This window comes from Buceros rhinoceros, unplaced genomic scaffold (genome assembly GCF_000710305.1).
Source record: "Buceros rhinoceros silvestris isolate BGI_N320 unplaced genomic scaffold, ASM71030v1 scaffold689, whole genome shotgun sequence".
Lineage (NCBI taxonomy): Eukaryota > Metazoa > Chordata > Aves > Bucerotiformes > Bucerotidae > Buceros > Buceros rhinoceros.
In genome coordinates this window covers 61739-75290 of record NW_010429572.1, presented here as the reverse complement: position 1 = coordinate 75290, position 13552 = coordinate 61739, and the positions used below count along the sequence as shown (strand labels likewise).

Here is a 13552-nt window from a genome sequence, read left to right as displayed (position 1 = left end):
CAAACACGCCGTTAACTTCAGGCAGTGCAGGGACTTGGCAGAGACTGAGCTGGAAAGTCAAACCACTGAACAGAATTAGTGCTGTTCTAGCTCAAACCAGGACATTAGAAAATGCTTCACTTTCTCTAGTCAGAATTGCGGCATTATTAGATTCTGGGAATGAGGCATATGCACCGTGAGTTATTTAGCCTGATAGAGACTCTTGGCAGAAATGAACCCTGTCAGATCTCCGATTAGCACCGGAGATCTTAACCTAGACTGTACATTTTAAGAGCAAGTCTTACTAGAAGGTCAATGTCACAGTAAGATCTTTTGGCTTTCCCCTTCACTGTGAAATCACTGTCACTCCTTCTGCCTTTGGAATGTGCCAGCACCAGTAAACAGAGTTTAGGCATCAGGTATGGGCTGTCCTCTTCCCGATCTTTAATACGTCATGCACCGTGTGCTTTGTCTCTTCTCTAAACAACCAAAAACATCATGGTTTTCTTCTGCATAAAAGCCTTTTTATTGTTTAAAAAGAAAATTATTTTCTGTCACTTTTATAAATTTGTTTGAGCTTTTTTCTTCCCAATATAATTTTCAAAGAAAAGTATGTGTAAACTTGGATTTTGCCAGCATATACAATTTGCATTTTAACATCTTTCCTTAAATTCATGGCTCTTAAGAGAGTAAGGCTAAGTATGCAGCATTACCATAATCCTTGGGAAGCTGAAACTTTACTGTATGAGCATCTTTTTCTATTTTGATTTGCATCAAAACAAAGGAAAATCAACGTAATTTATGTAACATATGATTTCCACACAGAACTGTAAACTAAGAAGGTACAAAGTTGAAAACAATTTTCTGATGCTTGTATTTCTCATCCAAGTAGCCATTAAGTTTTTCTTACATTTAGTTATGACTGAACTTACAGTAGGAGTTAGTTCTAATTGCTAATGTTTATTATGTGTATAGTTGTTATAGTCAAGCAGAAAAAACCCTGAAATTCCAGGCAAAGCTGTGATGTCTATCAATAGGAGTTCCAGACTCTTTTTTTTTTTCTTCTTCTTCTTCTTCTCTCTATTATTCAGCGTGATTGAAAAAACTCAAGAGAACCACATGGTTTTGGCATTTTGAAGATTAATACATTGCCTACTGAATTCTGGGTCAGCAAAGTTTTTCACTGTAAAAAACTTGCTGCATATACTTACTATATAAAACATCAATATATTATATAAAACATTTTTTAGGATCCATTTTTGTTATGCCTGTTTTGGAATGCACAACATCTTTGAAGAAACTGCAAGTGATTTGAGCTTCGCTTTGTTGAAAATCTTTAAGGTTCGTGGAGTCACAGGATAATTCAGGTTGGAAAGGACCACAGGGGGTTTATCTGATTCACCCTCCTGCTCAAAATGAAGTCAGCTATGAGGTCAAGCCAGGTTATTCAGGGCTTTATCCAGTCAGGGATTCAAAAACTCCAGGGAAGGAGACTGCATAACCTCTCTCTAGGAAACATCTACTTGGTTTTCTTTGATGAAGATCATTTGTGTTTTCCTGTATCTCCTCATGTGTGGTCTTATTCCTAATCTTGTGTCTCCGGTACCATAAAGACTGCTTCAAAATCATGATTTGTTTTGAACTCAGTCCTTTCAAAGGTCAAAGACTTAGATCTCTGTTTGGTACTATTTCCCCTGCTTCATTTGTCCTCTCTGTTACTTGTCATTTCCATTTCTCATGGAATATAATATAACTTTTACATCCCCGCCACTGGTTTTCCAGCTCTTCATCTTACAATATTATGGTGAATTTTGAAGGCTTTTCTTTTTGATGTCACAAAAATCTTTCTGGTTTATATATTTTCCCCAGTGATTCTTCCTTCTTCCCAAAAGCTTCTCAAGCCTTTATTCTCCATAATTGTTGTCTTTTGATGTAGCTGTTTTCCTGTTCTCTGGGATTTGGAAATGTGTCTTGCTCTGCTTGTGTCCTAGTTTCCATCAGTACAGACTGCAGGGGTTGTTACTGCCTTACTGATCACACAAATAAGTCAAACACCTTGGTTGGGTTTGTTTTTCTTCTCCTTTTTTTATTTCCTGACTAGCTCTTTTCATCCACCATCCCATCTGTATTTCTCTTGTCTTTTTCATGCAACAGTGCAGGTGTAGAGGCTCTTAGGAGGCCTCTAAATCGTCAGCTTACCAACACAAAGATTCTGTTTCAAACTGGATAGTTATGAAGATCAGAAGGACAGTGAGCGTTATCTTCATAAAGGAGGGATTGTCAGCTTCAATTCTTCAGCTCTGTGGAGGATCTGCCATGGAGTTATCACTCGCCTTAAACCAGGAGCGATAAAGTGGGCAAGAGTCTTATCTGAGGTTGCCATAAGAAATCGCATGCGTCTATTGTTCTATGAAATTATTTTAAAGTAAAACAGATTTGCTGTTTTTTAAATTACATCTCTTTCTTTTTTGATGCAGTGTAACTACTGTTAATAGGTTTTAGATGTGTTAGAATTTGGAATTTTTGTCTTGACTGTTTGACCGAAGTTCCCTCAGACCATTTGAATTGTATGCAATGTTTTGGACTTGAGCTGTAGTTGATATAGGGAGTCAGTGGAGTGGAGGGGTTACCTCCAGGAGGCACTTTAGAGTGTCAGAGAACGTAAAATTCTGTTTTGAACTGAAATGATGATAGTAAGGGATAATATCTCGGTGTAATACTACTGGCAAACACCAGTGATTACTTCTGTATTCCTACATCCCCCTTAGTGTTTCAGAGATGTGCTGCACTGAAGTTAAATTATAACTAGATATTCTAGTTTTGCTTCTTCTGTAACAAATCATTCATGATGCACGTGATCGGGCCCAAAAAACAAAATACGCAGTGTTTGTTATAGTGGTGGGATAAAACAGAGAAGAAGGGTTTTGTGTATTTACTAAGGTGGCAAACTACTGATCATAGTATGTGAAATCTTCTAACTTCTCCATGGACATGAACATTTACCTTTTTCAAGTAGCATCTTTTCCTAATGCAGGCCCTTCACAGAGCCTTTTACAGAACCTTTATATGGAATCTTAAATTAATATTGAAAGGCTTGGTTAACATAGTTTGAAAAATTTAATGGACTGCTTGGTAGTTGCTTCGGAACATAATGCTCCTTACAGTATCATTTGAATATTGCAGATTTTTGTAGTGGATTCTTAAATTTTAATATGCAGTCATGACCTGCTCCCTCTATCATAGCATCATGCTCTGTGTAATTGCAGAGTAGCTAGTAGCTTTTATTTACCAAATTTTTTATAGGGTAACGTACCTCTTGAACCAAAGATGTTAGTAGGAGTTTGTGCTTTATGTTGAAGGATTGATTTAATTAATACCAAACTGTAGTGAAGGACAGGAAGTGCTATCATTTCTGATGACTTGGTCACACTTGCTTGATAAATAACACGAGTCTGGTTTTCAAATAGGATATTACATTTAATTTTTTGGTTTTATCCATGCAGAGTGACTTGCAGTTTAATCCGCAGCAGGGGGCAGGGGGTGGATCCTTACTGGATTGCAGGCATGAAGTAGTTGATTCTCTTTGCTTCTAATAGAGGAGGTGGCTACAGTTATGACTTTACTCATCTCAGTATACTGTAACATCTGTTCTTCAGACAGCACTCATGAAGCAATGAAGCATAATTTTTCATATAAATTTTGAACTGATTGGTTTGACACTTTTAACTTAAAATTAAAAAGTGTGTGTGACAAAGGAAACCATGTTCATTTTAACCATGGAAATTATTTTTTGGCTAGTTACAACAGTCATGTTGGGGCTTTGTTTTGAATTTAAAAGCAATGTAGTAACAATTCCTTTTGCCTTCAAAACATGGCCATTTTTACAGCACTTAACGTGCTTTTGGGGGATATCTAATAAGGGATACAATGACAATTACATGCTGTAACTTTTTACCAACTTAATTATCAAGACAAACTGTGAAATTGATATCTTAAAAATAAAAGCTTGTTTGTACCACTATAGGTCTATATGTGAAGGAGGGGTGAAATAATACCGAGAAATCAGCAGAAGGATGATTGAAATTGTAGCCTACATAGTTCTTTAACTTCCTAGTCAAATAATAACAAACCGTGTATATATGACCACATGAAGAATTATGCAGTGCACTAATCTAATGTTAACCTTGCTATGTCATCTTTGTTCTGTTTGTTTTGTATGTAAGGCTTTGTGAAAGTCTTTAACTGAATAATCAATCTTAGGGTTTTTTTCCTTTAAGAACTTTCTACATTCACGTAACGTGGACCTGCTCTGGAAATGAATCAAGGTTATGTTGTTGGAGGCTGTTGTCTCCCACACCTTAGTCTTGTTGCAGGCAATAAATGAAGCAGGGAACTTTATGAAGAGAAAAACATTCCTGGGATATAAACAATTAAGTATTGCACTGGATAAATGTATTCTATGTATGATTCATTAGTAGAAAAGTTTGCACAATTCTATGCAATTCACTTAGCTTGGCCTTTCCATGGTGGTCAGGATTCAGAGAGCCCACGATGTGTTTTGTGATTTTCAGAAGCATGAAACAGTTTTAAAAAATAGGTACAGGAACTGAGGAAGTTTGAAGTGGTGGTCTGAAAACACGTGGCATTTTCAGAGCAGGGGAAAAGCCACAGATGTATCAAATTGACCTGAAATTAATTGATAATTTTATAACATTCATTTCTCTGTAGCTCCATTCCTCGTCTGTGAGAGGAGATTGTTGGGGCAGTGGTCTTACCTCCATAGGGAAGCTAAAACCATAAAAACCTTCTGAAATTCTGTGATGCTTTCAACATGTCCAGCTATGATTTTTTAGCAGAGTTCACAGACACCATCTTTTACTGGTGTGTTTAATACTGGTATTTCTGATAAAAGAGGAACCTTGAAGAAGCAGGAATTCTGAGTTCTGTTTTGGAGCAGTCCAGTGACCCCTCTTCAGCTCGTCTTCATCACAGTGTCTTCTACTTTACATTGGCTACTAATCTCCACTCTCAATGCTTTATCCTGTATATTTTATAGTTCGTTCTTTACCTTTTTCATGTGCTTGACCACCAGCAGGGACTGAGATTTAATGCTGCAGGATAAGCGATTTGCCTATTTAGTACCACAAAATGCAGCAGCCTGAAGTATTTGGCTGGATCGTCTTGGGCATGTAAAGCATATCTAGAACGTAGCTGCCTCAGTTGCACATGCATCTTCTGTTCAACAACCTTGAATAATATAGTTAGCATTTTTATAATACCTTTTTTTTTTTCCTAAATCTGCTTACCAGAACACTAACAATGAAAGGTTGTTTTGGGGTTTGGTTCAGAAGCCTTGGGGCACAGTAATTTAGTATATGAGAGTATATACAATTCCTTTGAACTGCATATTCGTGTTAAGTTATTTGTGCCAAACCCCTTTAAGATTATAACCGCTTTACACACACTCTATTATACTTTCTCTAGGTAATTTTAATTTAGTCAGAAATGGTGAATGTTGTGTTTTCAGCAAAAGCAAGGCTTAATCAGGACTCAACTGAAGGGATAGAGCAGAACTGTAGTTGAGACGGAGAAGTAAATTTTCACTGATTAATGTGTTACGTAGAATCATTTAAGGTGTTTTCTTCATAGATGGTAGTTTAGTATGCACTGTCTATCAGACAAGTAATGGAGATGGCATGTTGTAATATAAAATATCTGCACTGATAATCAGTGCTGTCTTAAAGTGCGTGTGAAGCTTCTATTAACTAATTTCTGAAATAGTAACCCTTCATTTAAGTCCAGCCTGAGTATACAGCAAATATCCCACAGGCAGACCGATCTTTTGGGAAACGCTGTCACCTCTAGTACCTGAGTTCACACACTGTAGGCTTCAAGCAGAGGTTGTAAGCCAGACTGTTTCTGATTTGTCTCTTCCTTCCATTTCCTCGTTTTTCTTTCAGGCATAGAGACCCCCAGGAAGAGAGACATTAGAAAGTACACTTTTAAAATAAAAGAATAGAAAATATGCCACTTAATCACTTGCAACGCAGTGTTTGCGTTCTGTCCTTTGGGGACAAGGTGGGATTCTAAAGGAAAGTTCTCAGTACCACTAAGAAATGTTTAGTTTGCTGCAAAGCAACAAAGATGTTTTGTAATTTTGGATGTGTGAATTTTTACTTTAAGAAATTGTTTATATTTATGAAATTTAAACAAACTAAAGCTGTTCTAGAAGAGCTTGATGTTTGCTGACTTCTGAAAGCTTTGTTTCTACTAGTTATTATGTAAAATTCAAGCAGCAGTTTGATTTATAAAAGCTTAATATCTTCTCCTTTTTGAAGGGAAAGTAGAGAGGTCAAAAAACCTTGAGAACATGAGAGCAAATCCTTTATTTTGACATGTTTCCTACCTGGTTGGCATGATGGTTTCAAAGTGTGCAAAGGGTTGTACATTCTTTATGAACACCTTTGGGCACTCAGAAGAAAAGTATGCGTATATTCCTGACTGTGGAATGCAAGATTTCTTTTTCTGTTCCCTCCAGTGAGACTGATGAGCATTTTTATTTGTCTCACAGGGGTTGTTCAGAACTTTGTCGTATACCCATGGTAGAATACAAACTTGACAGTGAAGGCACCCCATGTGAGTATAAAACCCCTTTCAGAAGGAATACCACTTGGCATCGGGTGCCGACTCCCGCTGGGCAGCCTCTCTCTCGTGCCTCTCCAATCCTAGGAACATCTGACAGACTGCAGTGCCAGCAGCTTCTCCAGCAGGCTCAGACAGCCATTCCTCGCAGCACTTCCTTTGACAGAAAACTGCCAGATGGAGCAAGGTAACACACTTCCTGTTTAATGCTTGTCACTTTCTTAATGCTCCTTACTTTAGGTGTCTCTGCTTTCTAAAGCTTTGCTATGCTTATTTTTTAAACCTTATTTTGTTGAGTTTTGACAGTAATTTGAATTCTGAGGTTCTGTTAAAGAGCATTCACTGAGCCCAGTTCTCTCTGCTTGAAACAAATTTCTTGTTTGTGATGGAAGTGGACTGTACGGAGGATCCTATTGCTGAAAACAGCTGACTTTTCCCTTTAGTCGCGAATCAATAAAGTGGGAAACTGCCTTGTGACTTTTTGATCTAAACAATGTCCTGTCCTCCACCTTGTGGGATGCTACTTAAACAAATACTGTGTGTAAACAAAATGTACTCATCACTTTTAAAGTGAATTATTTAATCTCATTACCAAGCTATTGGCATAGTTTCAAAGGGTTCTGTAAATCATTACCAGTCCTTATGCTTTGCTTTGCTTTGCTTTTAATTAAACAAAGCAGAGCTCATGATTTGAATATGTAACATCTCTTATATGATGGGATGGTATCCTTAAATGTTAGCTCTGTTCTAATTTAATCATAATTCTTCATAAGATAAAAATTTATTTTTAATTTATTTTACAAGTCCTTTATTGTTTGCAATTATTTCTCCTTATGCCCTTTTTCTATGGGGCAATGCAATTCTAATTTGCAAGGAAAAAAAATGCTTGTTGAAAATATCTAATTGATATGAAAATCTAAAATACTAGTCCTAAATAGCTTTAAAAAATCATGGAATACCACTATTGCTACTCTATCTATCTGAATTAGTGCAAAAGAATTAGTGACTTTTTACTTTGTTTGAAATACATACAGGTAATAGTACATATTTAAAAACATGTCTATATCATGGTCTGGGGAAGGCAGACTCCCAGTTATGACCATTTGATCATTTGTATTCTTCTCACCACCTGAAAAAAGGAGGGGTACATTTCTGAAGGCATGGGTATACCATTGTAGGAATTAAGCTTTTCCTAATGTCTTGTTAATTGTCTTGAAATTCTTAGTAACATCTATCACAAGGAGAGCATGTATCAAGGGTCTAGAAATAACTTCAGGATTTATGGAGGTTTATTAACCATACTCTATGCCTATACAGAGAAAAAATAAAAACTTTCTGACATACTACTTATTTCCAAAAAACTTCCCTTTTCCTAACATTCAGTGAAACATGCACAAGAATGTGAAAACAGGCATTCTTGTCATGGCAGTGACATGTGGGTCTTGAAACACGGAAAGACAGGTACCTAATTGTCAAGTTTTTTCCACATGGGAAGCGGGATAGTTGATGACTTGGCACGGCGATGGGCCAGCAAGGGTAAAAACGTATACTCAGGTTAGGAAAAAGACAAAGAGATTTTAGAGTCAGAGACCTGCTGTCAGTGCAGACAAATGGAAGAGTGCAGGCAGGGAGAAGCAAGTTGATAAAACAGGGAAGTTATAGCAACTGATCTGAGAATGAGCTAATGTTGAAGTCAGTGATACAATGGTTGGTTTTAGAGATAAAAAGAGGAAGAAGCAACAGAAATGTGGGCTAGATATAGTAAAAGCAGCAACAGTTCAGCTACTGTGCCATGTGACGGTTAGGTTTCATGCCAGTTTCTGGTATGAAATTAAAAATCGGGCGCTGAACACCTATGAGACTAAAGCTCCTGGGGAGAGTTAAGTGCTTTGAGAAGACAATCCAGATGTTTTCGTGCTGATCAAGGAGTTTCCTATAATTAGTCACCCAGAAATACAAGGATATCCTTGAGCTCTATTCCTGTTTTTACAAAATGCCTGGTTCTGTGACAGCTGCTCATAGTGAGTGCCGAAGAGTGAAGCTTCAGACTTGCTCTTTTTTTCTTTTTTTCGTACCAAGAAATCTCTGTGTACTTTAGACCTTGAGTCATGCTTGTAGGCAAGTGTGTCCTTTTGCCTGGAGTCTGGAATCCATTCCTGAGAGCAGGCAGCTGCAACTCTTCTGTAAAGAAACTGCGTGAGGCATTCCCTGACTATATTTCTGTGGTTCTCCTTTTGCAGCCACTTTTTACTTAGTAGGCTACTGGCTAGACACTTGTCCAGCAAATGGGAGGCTTGGGATCTAGACATTCTTCATCCTGAAATAGTACAAACCATTGTCCTGTTTTTGAGGAGCATGTCCTAAACATCAGTGTGAGGACTGGAAACATGGAATTATAACTTACGCATTCCTTAATGCTGATTCACTTAAGCTGTGCAAGAAATGCAGAGTTCTTGGCGGTAAGAAGCAAGAACATGCAATCAAATTCAACAGCAGCATATAGGCTATTTCACTTCATTGTGAGAGTCTCAGTCCTGTCAATACTTATCAGAGAGAGAGACATGCTGTAAAATTAGGCAGTAAACTATCTACTTTGTGTACTTAGAGTTTACAAGTTAGACAAAATATAATAGCTATCATCTCTAAAATTTTCAAGCTGAACAGTAAAGTTAGTTGTTGAATGTGATGTCCTTGGGAAAGTGGTGTGCACAAATCCAAAACTGTTTTCACTACTGTTTGCACCTCTTCCTTGGCTACACACATTCATTCCTACATATATCCTTTAAAAAAAACCAAACAAACCACAATATGAATAAAGAAGAGAAATACAGGGAATTCAAGGTAATGTCACTGAGAGAAGTTGTGTTGTAGTTACGGATTGAGTATATACACAGAAGTGAAGGATGGGAAGGTGATCAAAACCAAACTCGAGCATTGCATTTCAAATGTCGAGAAATCCAAAAATAGTCATTAGAGACATCATTAAGGCATGCAGCTCAGAAGTTTAAATAGTAAGTACAAAATAATACTATCAGTGAAAATGTTTTCTTATTGCTCTTCTGTGTCAAAGAATTAATAAAAAAGTATTGATGATATCTCTTCTAAAGTACTATGTTGAAAATTGGAATACATGCAAAGCAACTTAACAATCTTTTCTGATCCAAAATGAGGGCTTTCCACAGGTAACTTTAGAGATCTAATGCAGCTGCTCTGATTCCTGGGTAATCCCACTTGTTCAGAAGTAAAGCTAGATGTGAGGAAAATAGGATTTAGCACTTAGTCCTTCTCTTTTTTGTACTTTTTAATGTATTCATTTGGAAATATTTTCTTAGTAATGAAATAAATAATACGCTTTTAAAATACTTGTTTAAGTTTTACGAAATGGAGATAAAACCGTAAATTCCCCAAAAGAATATAAAGTGTTCATACTGCATCAACATTATTTGTGACAGTGAATGTATTTTATGAAAGAAGCACAGCCCACTTCAAATCTGAAACCTCACAAATACCTCAGTACACTGTTAGTGACTCTAGTCAACATTACAGAAGTTCTCCAAGCAACCAGTCCTCCTCCAGTGATCCAGGACCCAGTGGGAGCAGCCAGTGGAGACAGCAAGTGGGATATGATGGGTATTGGTGATTTTTTTAATTATTATTATTTTATTTTTAATCTTGCTATCGCTGCTATGCATCATCTTCCTAAAGCAGAATTTTTGTGGATGTTCTATATCATAGATTTATTTGCAAACTCTTATTACTATATTTTAAGACATGCAGGTTTACTGATCCTTAATGTAACATGTATGCCAACACAATTTCAAAGCCATACTGCTTTACCTCTTTAGGACCAAATTGCTAACATACGATTCAGGTAAATAACAAAGAGTTCTTAGGTTTGCTTTCTCAGAAACAGGCCAGAAATCAGCTAGTAACTCAGAACTGGACTAAGATTATAATATCTCCTCCTTTTGCCTCAGTGGAGGGGTATTTGATTGAGAAGTTGTCTTTATGGTCTTCAAAGGTTTTATTTTGCTAGCATCTCTCCTCAAAAAAGTAGTACTCTTTGAGCACTCTCTTCTCCCTAAAATGCTGCTGCATTATATAGATTTTTTTTTTTTCCATGTCCTTGTTAATCCCTTGGTGCTGAAGTTTCAGAAGTTAGCGATCTCTGTATGAAAGACCACCCCAATATACTGTCATTGTAATAAGAATATTATGTGAGACATCTGTTCTAAATTAATTTAAATTTATCACTTGTCCTATAAATACAGCTGTGAAAAGACTCCTGCAATAAAATGTTGAGCTATGGCAGTATCTACATAGCATAATACAAAAGCACACTAGAAGCTCTCAGAAGCTACTTTTCAATATCCACATTTTTTTACTGAAAACATCAGCTTGACTCCTTGTCTTAATATTGCTTTGGCATGACTTTTTGTGGATAAGATATTCCATGTAGCAGATATATATGTATTATTTTGGAGACTCGTCAAAGATTTTCGGAATACTCACTGAAATCTCTGGCAGCTAAATAGATGCTAATAATTCAAATGAAAATATAGCCTTCTTTTTTGTCAGAAAACACATGAAAATGCATCTTTTGTCATTTCTCCAGCACAGTTATTTCTAATAGCAACGTTGGTTTTAATGTCTTGCTTTGTGAAATAATTTAACTTTTTCAATATAACACAAAGCAATGGATCTGGTACTAGCTTACATGTTCTGCAAAACTACAGTTACTTTCTGTGGGACTTAGTTCATAAAATGGTTAAGCATACATTACCAGAGTTCGCTATTGCTGAACTCCCTTTGGATAATACAAACAAAACCCTTTGGATACAGCCCCAAGAATATACTACATCTTAGTTTGATGTTTCTTGGCCTATTCACACTTAAGGTGTAACTGTGCTGTTGAAAAAATTACATGTAAATATTTCCATGCAGCATTTGGAAATGTTACTATACCTGCTTGGTGGGGGGGATGTTTAAACAAATCACTTGCAAAATATCTGCTTTGAAGAGTATGAAGTGTTGTTGTTCATCATGTAACTAGTTTTCTAGGAGAAAAATCCCAAGCTGCTTAATTTTCTGCTTGTGTTAAAAGGTGCCAGTCCCCTTTGCTCCATGAACACCACCAAGGTTCAGGCTCACTGGAGTGTGAAGGAGGCAGAGAACGAGAGGAAACTTTGGAAGGAACTAGACAGTCTGGTAATAAAAAACAATTTATCTTTAAAATAAATGTTCTTTGCAATGCAGTGCCTGTTGAAGTACAGCCACCTTCTGATGAAGAGGTTTGATACACAACGAACATGTAATATGACAATGAAAATAGGGACTGTTACAGACAGTCTAACAGAATATGGTGTGGGGTATTTAGATAATACTTAGAACAAACTACTCCTGAACTTCAGAAAGCCTCATGAATGATGAAAAGCAGGTTGAACTTCGTTTAGTTAAAATGGAAAATCTAGATCTTAGAAAATTCTGAAAAGATAAATGTCAAATGTCTCTGATTCCAAAGAGCATACGGGTTTGAAACCTGATGCTAAGTCACGTGCCTTTTTTTTTGTACAGTATACTCATCTTTTTAGCATTCAGAAATTAAAACACAATTATTTATGGCAGAAACCAAGTGGCATGCACCATCGACGAAAGTCCTGAGCTCCTACAAAGACCGGGCTTTGCAGAAAGAAGGCAGTGGCAAGGAATCACCAAACAAACTTTCACATGTAAGTCTTTTTCTTGGATGTCGTTCAAAACTCTAAAAATACCCACCCCAAAACAATCACAAACCCCCCAAACACAGCCCCCGGACTTAAAGAAATACACCTTAAAAATGCATTTTAGTTAGTTATGAAGACCACTGTGTGTTTTGGGAGGCGAAGTGTATGTTCACCCAGATATGGGGTGAATTGAGTGTGTTTAATCCATGTTTGTAAACTAAGCACTTCAAGAGGGCTTGGGTCTAGGGTGCTGAGGAGGTAAAACTGGTAGACTACACTCAGCTGTGTATTTACAGCTTCATTTATCCTAGCTTGCTTAATCTGTGAAGTATTTCATATCCTTTAAAGAAAAATCGATTATATTCACCATACCACTTGTCATGTTGTGTGTAATACCCATGTAGCGTAATTATCAATAAGCACTATAAAAATGTATTTTCTGTGTTAGGAATGCTGAATAGATTTCTAGGCTACCCAGTTTAGTGGCATGTCTTCAGTAATGGCAAAATCTTCAATGACTGGACGATAGAAAATGCACTAAAGATATGCACCGTCTTTTACTCTTTTTTGTGTGTGTGTGTGTGTGTTTCTTACATGGAAAAAACTGCAATATGTAGTATACTTTCTTTTACTTTAAGCTGAAGTTGTCAGGAAGCTAGAATCAATTAAATGGAGCACTGATCCCAAAGTTAAATTATGAATTTGCTTATCTTCAGAGTTCTATGCTAAAGGCAGCTTTCATGCTTTTAGGATGGTGGGGATCGATCTGAACAGAAAATTTCATAATAAGCTTACATATGTGTTTGCCTGCATATGCGTGTGTGTAGTGCAGGTGCCATAGGACTGTATGGAACAAAGTAAGAACCAGCATTATGATAAAGATAATACTAATAAAATGAGGCTATTTTGTTGTTAGATGCCATAAAACAGAAAAAAAAAATTGGTCATCACCTTGTAAAGGACCTTGTAATGTTCTCTTGTGCATCCTCTTTTTGTTCAGCTCTATTTGCCATATGACTCTCTGCCAGCCAGTGGAATTCACACTGAGGGCTACAGCAACTGTACAAGAACTCTGTAAAATATTTAACCCTTAGAAAAAAAGGGTTATCTTTTTATCAGTTTTAACTTGGGAGAAGGAGAGTGGGCAGAATTTCACTAGCTATCTTCAAGCTCTCTTTGTTCTCCTGGAATAAATATTGTATTCCTGC

The 13552-nt window shown here is 36.8% G+C and overlaps 1 protein-coding gene across 1 annotated transcript in view; it reads left to right on the top strand.

Annotated features, from left to right (window-relative positions):
• Window positions 1–13552, top strand: part of SIPA1L2 (signal-induced proliferation-associated 1 like 2) — an 81499-nt gene that overhangs the window by 38671 nt on the left and 29276 nt on the right. Inside the window, exons 9-12 of the mRNA XM_010142667.1 lie at window positions 6551–6808; window positions 10168–10251; window positions 11726–11829; window positions 12247–12350. Of these exons, the coding sequence (XP_010140969.1) occupies window positions 6551–6808; window positions 10168–10251; window positions 11726–11829; window positions 12247–12350 (550 nt within the window). The remainder of the gene's footprint in view (window positions 1–6550; window positions 6809–10167; window positions 10252–11725; window positions 11830–12246; window positions 12351–13552) is intronic.